The following is an 11,072-nucleotide window of genomic DNA, read 5'->3' on the forward strand; positions in this document are numbered from 1 at the left end:
CATTATTTGAGGCATGTATAGCCTAGTGATTAGCACACTGCACTATGGACCTGAAGGTCTATGGTGTGCATCCATAATACTAATAACTAATCAATGATAACTGGACTTTGGGATCATGGGTACATTTTAAAGGCAATGTTTTAATTCCACCATTCATATAAGATTGCCCAGTAGTTGTTGTATACTATTGGCTAGTTGCCTTTTCTGTTGTTTGTCCAAAACTTTGAAATGGCTAGTGCAGGTGAATCATCTGTAGGTTTGTATGAATATCTTAAACAAAGAAGTTTAACTGTTTGTGTAAAAATGGAGAGAAGTAAGAATGAAATATGCAAAAGTTTGTCAACTTTATATCATTGTGAGACAATAATTAAGTTCTCTCATCTTTCAGTATATATGTATACATGTGTGTGTGTGTGTGTGTGTATCATTGAAGGCTGAACTTTAATTTGTGTTTTTAGTTAAGTGCTGTTTATTCTTGTACAGTTCTTTTACGGTAAGAAAAAACTGGTAAGCTAATCTCTTTGGTAGTTAGGGTCTGTGCTGGCACAGTGGTGTGGTGGGTACTACAGATGTGCAAGTAAAACATTAATTAAGATGGTAAAGGTCAAACTCCCCGTATGTAGTTCATTCATGTTTACCTCAAACCACACCTCAGTTTCTGACCGATTAACAAACTTTGATTTGAATTTCAACAGCTTCAACAGCAGGTTCAAAAGTTGGTGCATCTGAACAAGGATTTACGACGAAAGCAAAAGCATCAGCAATCCCAGATGCGAGCTTTTGTAGAAGAGAAGGCAGAACTACAAGTACGTGTAGAAGAACATCAAAAGGAGCTTCAACAATTACGTGAACGTCTGGGGACAGCAGTAAAGGAAAACTTGGAACTTGCACAGGCTGAAGTAGGTTGAGAATCTTTTTTTTTAAATGTGTATCTCCTACACCAGGAAAGTAGGACTAACATGAGAAAAAATATTAAAAACAATGGAACAACCACAAACTCCCATTTCCTCTTGTTTGGTTTTTTTTATCAGAGGTAATGGATTTATAACTTGCATGTCTAGTTTAAGTAATAACTTACAACTGTCAGATGTAAAATATTCCAAAAATAAAATAGAACATTATTTATGTAACTCATACTTGAAACTGTTGGTACTGGATGTGAAACTCCATGATTACAGAATTGAGGGGAAAACGAGACAGTTGTACATTTCACAAATATTTCCTTTATTATGACCATTGTTTTGTCAATAAAAGCATTATCAGGTGGAGACTGAAATGTTTTGTGGGAGGGATTATATATACACAAGTTTAAACAAATAACCAGAAAGTGGCATTAATACTCACCTGAAGACAAGTGGGATAAGGAGTGGACAGGTGGAGACAAGCAGGAAGAAGCTGGTGAAACCAGTGGTAATAAATGAAATATTTGTAAATCGTGCAATTGTCTTGTTTTCTCTCAATTCTGTAAAACATTACATCTTCCAACATCAGAAAGAGGTTAGATAAGTTCCATGAAGTGTTTAGTTGTATGTTGAATATGTCATTCAGGATTACTTAAAGTAAAGAAAACAGAGAAGCAGCAACAGTTACTACATTGTTATTACTAACAGTTCATTTTTTTCCATGGATTAAACTATTAAGTGATGCACAATTGTGTTTTCCTATGTGGAGCTAATTTACAGTATAGCATGAAGTGCAAGTTATTTTTACTCATACAACTGATGTTTTTGTTGCTTTCAGTCAGCAAGATGAACAAGTACCTGATTACTTCGTACTGTTTCAACTCTAGTGTTTATTTGTTTTGTTTTTACAGAGTGAACTTGTGCCAGACTTGAGGGGAAAGATGGTGATTGACCTTGATGATCCCAACAGGCCACGATTTACAATAGATGAGTTGAAAAGAATAATGTTTGAAAGAAATGATCTGAAAGCTAGGATAAGTGAGCTGGAAGATGAACTTTCACTCTTCAGGCCTACTCATCCTCCAAAGTATGTAAATATTAAACAACAAATATTGATCAGAAGGTAGATGTATACATGTTTCTCTAAATGGACAGAATTCTGCTGACAAGTGTATAGGAAATGGTGCAATTTAGTATGGTTCAGGAAGTTTCAGATTTCAAATATAAATCTTTAAGATTTATTAGTGATGTGCTAAGATAGCCAGTGACTGACCCTAACATCAAGTATTAAACACAATTCTCATGACATGCTTGCATCTGGACTTTTCTTATAATTAGATTAACCTTAAAATAAAGATTGGACAGTGATTTCTTAGAACTATATTATTATTTTCAAGTTTTGATATAAGATACTAAACAACAAAAAACTGAGAAGATATTATGGCAATTAAGGTTAAGAACAAAACCAAAACTTACTGTCCAGGTAATAATAATAATATTATTACTTTTTATTTTTGCAAACATTTTTTTTTTCATATCAAACAGTTCTTGTATTTTTTGCCTTGGAAAGAGTTTTTTTTCCTCTTAAGTTTATTATCAAAATACCTAAATCCTTTCCACTATACACAAAAGTTCTGAACATCAACAAAAAAATTAAGAAGATAGAAGTACCTGCCTGGTACACATTCATGTAGAATTATTTTTTTACTAAGGCCAAAAATGGAAAGCATTTGCTTTGACTTGTTAAAACATATAAACCAAATGTGCATAGAGTTGGTTCACATGACCAACCTAGTTTTGGAGAAGGAATATCGACTGTAATTCCAAATTTACTGCATGTATCTACGGGAAAGGTGGAAAGTTTTTAGTAGAATGGACAAGTCTGTTGCATGCTAAAAAACAGATGGGTTACAAGTGCATTTGTACGCGAGGTGTATCTGTGAATTGACACCATGGTCTGACCCGTACTGTGATGAGACAGAATGGTAGGTGATGTTCACCTGAAGAATAAATACTTTTCTATCATATAGTTTGTGTACTGTACTTGTGTGACCTCTGAAATCGGTACTTCAGTTTGTCAATAAATTTGTGTTTTGAGTCTGGTATATTTCATTTTGTATCATAAAGTGTTAGTAGGTCAACAACGTAGGGTAAAATCAGTAGTTGATGAGTGACATAAAACTCATACCATGTTGAATGGCACTCTGTAAAGGGTCATATGTTATTTTGACCCTTACCTGTTACATCTAAGGTCAGTAAATTTTTATGAGTGAATCAAACTATTATTTTAGTTTTCTTCCTAGCTAATAACAACATATTTTATTCTCCAGGAGATAATGAAATTAAACTTCTGCAACTGACCACACTGTCACATGGGAAGACAAGTCTGGCTAAAAGAAGGATAGTAAAGATGATAATGTTTTTGTTTTCAGGTCAGATAATGAGGGAGAATTAGAAAGAACTATTGAAGAGTTGCCAGTTCAGGGGCCAATCAATAAAGAACCAGAAGAAAAGCTGTTCCCCTGGATGAAGCCGTCTGGAATACGTAGATTGTAAGTATTTCTTGACATTCTTATATTGTGTGAGATTTTGATGTTTGATCTGGAATGTGTGCATTGTAAGAATATATAGACACTTTTCTTTTTCCTGAAGGATTTGGTTTAACATAGTTATAAAAATATATAGACAATTATTTTTCTAAGGTTTTCTTTGAACTACTTGAAATTCTTAGAATGTTACTGTTAGTAGATTTTTTGTTTGTTTGAAGTTTTTGTATTCATTCTGGAATGTCTAGAAAGTAAGAATAAGTAGATGTTTTGTTGATTAATTTTGATATTTGTTTCTAGTACCTAGAAAGTGTAAGTATAAGTGGATATGTTTTTGGTTGAGATTTTAATAAGCATTTAATTTCAATGTGAAGTTGTAGTAGGTGTTTATTTTTGTTTTAGACTTTTGGAACTGTGTTTTTTCTAGATTTTTTGTAGATGTTTATGTGTTGAGGGTCTTGTCACTATTACTGTGAAAACAGTATGTTGTTATCCTTCTATAGATTTTTTATGTGCAGCTTTCTTCTCAGTAGATACTGCTTTCTTATCTAAATTATTAAATATTTGTTTTTGTTGTGTACTAACATCTTAATATAGTTCTAAGTTTTTGTCACGTTATTTAATAACATAACATGAATATTCTGTCTGTTATGTAATACATTTTTTTATATTTTTCATTGCCCTGACTTTCTTTAAAAATTCAGTTTTAGGGATATATATTTTTGTTATAATTTCTGAACAGTTTTAAGCTGTAGGTTTTTGTGTTCATTATCAGTATTTTTTTATATGTATGTACATAAAGTATGCTTTCATTTTATGAAATTCTAAATTTGTGTGACTAATGTACCAAAGCTAATATTCTTAGACTTTAAGTTGGTTGTAGTTTTGAAAGTGAATTATTGATATATATTAATCAGATATGTTTTAATTAGTTTTCATTAGTAGTGACCATAGTAATAATTGTTATGTGGTATTATTAAATCACTGTCACTTTAGTTTGTTTTTTCTCTCTTTAATGTGATATGTTATAATGACCCTAGAAATATTTTTTACTGATTCGTGTTTCAGTTTTCCATCACTTAGCTGGCCAAGTCTAAAATTCCAATAGCAAGGACTTGCCCGGTGGTGCCATTTTTGCACAGATAAAGAAGAAAAGAATGAGGTTCCCCGGGCAGAGGAAGATGTGAGAGTATTTCATGTAAATGTTGCTCTCTTATGGCCTGCTCTGTTAGATGTATAGATAACCAAACTAACAGATTATTTAATAAAAATAGTATAAGATGTAAAACTTTTAATACTTTTAGTCATGTTGAATAAGTGAAACAAAATGTGTGCAGCTGAAACTGTAACATTTATGTTCGTATCGAACATTTTTTTGTATTAAAAATATCATACCTTGTTAGGTGGCTGAATAGTGAAAGATTTGTTTGCTGTTATAATACAAAGGTAATAGGTTAGAACTAAACTGTTATGTTTTGCAGGAATGCATAATGCTTTCCATATGGTTTCTACTGTTGCATCATTTGTGAATATCTACTTAAAAAAAACTCAGTGGTGATGATTTCTTTGGATGAAGTAAAATGGGATGACAATGGCTATTTTGGTTCATTAATATTGGAAGAATTCATTCAAAGGAAATTGTTTTTTGTTACATTGTAGATTTTTATTACTTAGAGAACATGAGCATGGAGTGAAAATTAAGACAATACTCTTTGTATCTCATGGGAATTTAAATGATTTTAACTCTCCTTTTATACACTCACAATTTAGTAAAACAGTTCCTTAGGTTATCATGTGACTTCCAGGTGTTAACTGTTTGATTAAATAATGAATTAGTTTTAGCATCAATCAAAGTTGAGAAACCCCCAGTATATTTTCCATTGTTAAGCATACTTTTTGTTAAATTTACAATTGTATGGTGTTTAAAACTAGAAAGTTAACAGAAATTTTGTGATAGTTTTTTTTTAAACTAAATACTGCTGTAACCAATTTTAGCATATTTTGCACAGAAAAAATTGTTGAATGATGTTTATGAATGGATATGGCAATTGATTAGAGAATCCAAGGTTTCTTAATTAAGCTGAATGTTTGAAATATAGTGTATAGCTTTTAAAATAGGTGCATTTTGTCACTGTACATTTACAATATTTTCCTATTACGATAAAACCAACAAGTCACTTGTGAAATTCCAATGTTGTGTGGTTCTGAATATTTAAATAAGTAATTATCTGCAGTGACTTGACAGCTTTTTTTTTTTAATTACTTTAACTGTAAAAGTTATTTTTTAATGGTTAATTTCTTTCTTAAAGCATTCTACAGAAAGTCCTAGACATTTTTAAAATATCCACACTTTCTTTCAAGCATACTTCTTAACACATTACATGTGTTATATTTTTTTTTTAATTATGCCTGGACTTGTTTGTACATGTTTATATTTAGATTATTATCTCAAATTATGTTTTGAGTGTGTGAGGTTTGCAACAGTTTCTGATAAATGTAGATGAGATAGTACTTTATTGTCTTCAAAGTATGACTTAAAAATTTCAAGGAGAAAATAGCTGTTATTGGTAGAGTTTTTGGTATTTGGCTTACAAGGTCCTTGAATAGCCAGATTTTTAATATCAAACAGTTTTAAAATAATGATTTACTACAGTTTTGGAGCTTTATTTGAGTCACAGACCATGCCAACAGCTATAAACAATGTACAGATTCCAACAGCTTCACTATTGTAAATTCACATAGCTTTAGTTTTGGTTATTGCTATTTTTACATGGCTCTAATTTTGAACCTGATAATAATAATAATAATAATAAAAACCCATTAACAGCTAATATGATTTTTGGTCACAAAATTTAGACCTGTTGATTTCCACTACTTTGCCCGCTTATGACATTTAAAATACAACCCTTAGACAAGTATATAAAGATTGTTTCACAGAAGTCTTGTCTCATTGCCCACTCCAGCTAAAGAGTTCTACTGTTTTTACTTGCCTCTAAAGTTGAATCAGAAATTGACAAATTATGAAGTGGGCTGAGATTTGTATTCAATATGATTTTTATTACAGGTTTTTTAGGTCTCTTAAATGCTAGTTGTTAGTTTAACATCTACCTTCAGTGGTGCATATTAGTGTGGTTCAGTGCTTTACAGTTTTAATAGTTTTGTTTTCTACTTTTCAACTGCAATAAAAATATTCTATACAAGAGGTAACTTTAGGAGTGCCATTTTAAAACTTTTGTTTTTAACCCAGTGATAAATGTATAGACTACAAGTACAGAAAGTTTAAGGATGTACATATGTGATTGATAAAATTTGGTTGTGTGTAATGGCCACAAAAGGATCAGCTAGTCGAAAGTAGAATGATTCCACACTGAAGGTGATTTCCTGAATTTGGTATAAACCTATTCTTAGCCATGTTAGGTATGTTATGTTTAAAGTTCCTAGTTTAATTAAATTCACTTATAGTTTGACTTCTGCTTTTTTTAATCAGATCAGTATCAAGATGAGCAAAAGCATATTATATCTATTAAGGAAATTTTCAAAAATTTAGTTAGAATATTAATCATATGTATACACATATTTTTCTGACTACAATGGTTTGTACATGGACTGTTTGAAAAAAACAAAAGTATACAAGAAGTTCCAGTAACTTAACATTTTGAAGTTCCTTATGTTTTGGTGAACTTGAGATGAATTTATAACTCTTCTCTCATTCTCAGCTGTCTTAAAATCAATGTCATGAACAGAACCAAACTATATTCTGTTTTTTAAATTTGATGCTTTAATTCTAGTATGCAAATTCACAAATCTTTGAAATGTTGTAACCAAATGATGGACAGAGAGAGATTTATGCTTGAGTAAATTTTCGTGGTGTTACATGAAACTGGCAAGACTGAAAAGCATGTTGTTTTATGTTTGTTTCAGCTTTATATAACTGTTATTATGTTTACTTCTGAGTAGATGCCAGTATTAACTGATTGTATGGTTTAATTGGTAATAAGAAGGTTGTGGATGAAGTTGCTAAGTTATTGACTCTCGTTGTCACAGACACACATGGGATACACTTGTATAACTTTTGTGTTAGTTTTGTAGCATGTGACATCATGTAATTTATTTTGAGAAATATGTCTGTAATAGATTCATTTGTTTCAAAATTAATTAAATAAATGCCCAAATAATAAATTTACTAAACTTATAAACCCATTAAGTAATCATTTGTGAAGTATTAAGACAATTATCACTCAAACAATGTTCATATTGATATAACAAGTACTAAGCAAGGTGTAAGTAATTATACAACACTGTGCGTGTGTCAAGTGTCTAAAATAAACTTGTATTTGAAGAGAAGTTTTTATTTATATATAAATGTGACAGTGAAAGAGTTAATGAGGGTTTTCATTGTTTTAGAAATGACGTATGATTCAGAGGATGCACAAAATTGGAAAAGTTTCTAAAATTAGTTACAATAATAATATTGCAGATCTCAGAACAACAAAAAAAGCAAAAGTTAAGTTCTTGATGTAGAATATATATATATATATATATTTGTAAATAGACCATGTTTGCATGAAGATAATCAGATAGCCCAACTTTTTTGTTTTATATGTGGGTCTAAATAACTAATAATTAGTGTTATTAAAAAAAAAAATCTACCTTTCATTTTTATGAAGGAATATCACACGTGAGTGAGCCATTTAATATAGCTTTTCAGTAATATACCACCTATGAAAAATGTCTTCCATATTTAATACTTTAGGGAAATATGAGGAAATAGTAACAAACGTGAAATGTGCATAATCATATCTAGGTATGAATAACCTCTGTTGATGTACAGAACTTGAACATTGTATAGTAAAACTAACATGTTTATGTAAACATAATTGTGTTGACTCATTTTTTTTCGTTGTTACAGACTGTCTTAATTTGACCTTGGTAATCATACAAGTGTTCAATATCTCAGATTTGTTAGATTACTTGTGGTGCACACTGTTTAGAAACAACCAAATTCAAGGAACACGGAAACACAAAATGAATCGGTGTGGTCCTGTCAAAATAAAAACGAACGTTGCTGTTCTTAATCGTTCGTGCATGGCAGCTACTTTTAAATTTGTTCTATAATAAAACAAGTATCATTTTTAACTTTAAGAAGAATTAAAATTGTGTCTCGTTATGATAGTTTTTAATCTTTTGGTACTCCTTGAAATCAAAATTGGGTTAAAGAAATCAATTTTATATGTAAGGAAATGGAACAGTGTATTTTAAGACGGCTGGTGGGGATATTAACACTCGCTAATAATACAGATAATGTTTTGACTTGAAGGATGATTTAAGAAGTTCGAAACATTGTTATCTGTTTTATGAGTAAGTGTTAATACCCATACCAGCCACATTCAACTTAACAAGGCTTCGAAAATGTCACTAGTGTGGTGTTGGAAGCGATCTAATTAAGATACAAACCTATATACGTTATTGGAAAAGCACAGATTATATACCCACGTCACGAACAATGAGTAATTGCCACTAGATGATCAACTTATCTTTAGTACAATACTTGCTATAAGGAAGTACAGAAGAAAAGTGAATAATTTACGCAATACACTCGTATTCTGTATTTGCTTTTTTTAAAAAAAGCAGTGCATCTGTTTTTTATGTTACCGCCCTCTATTATTGTATTTTAAATACTGTTAGAATCATTAAACAAATACGATTAGATCTCAGCATATCACTGTTCTTATTCTTAGGTGCAGGATATATCTGCCAATGTTTGAAATGTGTTAGTGAGTAATACTTTCGTCTATTCTTGATAAACGCCTAATCGTGCTCAAAGTTACAGCACTGTAAGTCTTCCATCTTGATGGTTAGAATTCGTTGCGTTACTCTCAAACAACTGTTATATAATCAGCAATACAACTCGAAAGAATTTTAAAATTAGGCTACTTAAATTATGTGCGGGGCTGCAGTGCGAATAACCTAATATAAATAACCTTCGTGTTTCGCACCTTTCACCACGGCTCGACGTTTCCATACGTCATTTGTGTCTTCGAAGTCTCGTCAGACTTAATTTCAAGTTTAACACAGAGCTGAAAAGTGCCACAAACTGACGTCTTTATGTGCGTAATAAAAATATTCGTGCTGCAAAGAGAATCAACGTAAATCATGTAATTTCCCTGTGTCTACTATGCTACACATTACTTTTAACATAATGTTTATACAACATGAAGTTATGTAATTGTTATAAAAAGATTACACTTTCATTGTTATTTACAGCGACTGGACACGTAATCCTAGCTCGTTTAATTAATTTTGGTATGTTGCACCATTTTAGCTTAACAACACTGATCTTTAAAAGCATCAAATTTTTACGTATTACGATCACTCTTGACTGTTTTAAAAAGGCTCGGCAGTTACGGCACTCGGCTCGTAATCTGAGGGCGCGGGTTCGAATCCCCGTCACACCAAACATGCTCGCCCTTTTAGTCGTGGGGGCGTTATAATTGAACGATCAATCCAACTATTCGTTGGTACAAGAGTTGGCGGTGGGTGGTGATGACTATCTGGCTTCCCTTTAGTCTTATGCTATCAAATTGGGGACAGCTAGCTCAGATACCCTTCGAGTAGCTTTGCGCGAAATTCCAAACAAACAAATTCTCAGCGATGAAATTATTAATTAGGTTATTTTACGTCGAAATTGTCACTTCGAATGAGGTGTACAAGACTGAATTTGTATTTACAAATATATCAACGGTTCATAACATTGAACTATATCTGTCACTAATTTTAAACTATTTATTAGATTAGAGAGAAAGCAGCAACCTGCGATACACGTTGAAGGATTGACTGTTACATATAACACACCAACAGTTCAACTAAAGGTGCATATACGTACCTTGTGATACCCTACACATTCGAAACCGTCATTTTCTGAATTCAGAGTTCTATCACAGGGCCAACTCCCACTACATATACTATATATATATAATATTTTTAGTCTATTTATCAATACTTGTTTAGCGTAAAACAACATAAAAACTATATGTGCTCTGTTTACCATGGAGAATGGCACATTTTAGCGTCATAAGTCTGTAAACTTACCGCTGACACACTAGAATACTAACCAATACCAGAAAGGATGTCGTGAATTTCGTTAAGGGTGTTGAGTGCTCTTCCGAGTGTGGATAATTATATTGTAAGAAAATTAATAGTTCTGAAGAAATATTTCACACAGTTACTGTCAGATATTAACATTCCTGCTAGATAGTAAAATATATCTGTTTCACATGGGTGTTCGGTCGTGTTGACTGCCATAAAATTATAATTTTGATTTTAGATAAAATGTCGGCCCGGCATGGCTAGGTGGTTAGGGTGCTCGACTCGTAATCTGAGGATCGTAGGTTCGAATTCACGTCATACCAAACATGCTTGCCTCTTCAGCCGTGGGGGATTTATTACGTTACGGTCAATCCAACTATTCGTTGGGAAAAGAGTTGGCAGTGGGTGGTGATGACTAGCTGCCTTCCCTCTAGTCTTACACTGGTAAATTAGGGACCGCTAGCGCAGATAGCCCTCGTGTAGCTATACGCGAAGTTCAAAACAAACCATAACACTCATTAATTTATTTCAACTATTA

At 32.1% G+C, this 11,072-nt stretch overlaps 1 protein-coding gene across 2 annotated transcripts in view; it reads left to right on the forward strand.

Moving 5' to 3' along the window:
* LOC143253921 (RILP-like protein 1) overlaps window positions 1-8,320 on the forward strand; it is a 29,116-nt gene extending 20,796 nt beyond the window's left edge. For both annotated transcript variants that reach the window (XM_076508516.1, XM_076508515.1), the window contains 4 exons: window positions 696-899; window positions 1,814-1,989; window positions 3,335-3,454; window positions 4,517-8,320. In XM_076508516.1, coding sequence (XP_076364631.1) covers window positions 696-899; window positions 1,814-1,989; window positions 3,335-3,454; window positions 4,517-4,556 — 540 coding nt within the window. In that variant the 3' untranslated portion in view covers window positions 4,557-8,320. The remainder of the gene's footprint in view (window positions 1-695; window positions 900-1,813; window positions 1,990-3,334; window positions 3,455-4,516) is intronic.
* The last annotated feature ends 2,752 nt before the right edge of the window (window positions 8,321-11,072 follow it).

Source organism: Tachypleus tridentatus, chromosome 6, assembly GCF_004210375.1.
Source record: "Tachypleus tridentatus isolate NWPU-2018 chromosome 6, ASM421037v1, whole genome shotgun sequence".
Taxonomy (NCBI): Eukaryota; Metazoa; Arthropoda; class Merostomata; order Xiphosura; family Limulidae; genus Tachypleus; species Tachypleus tridentatus.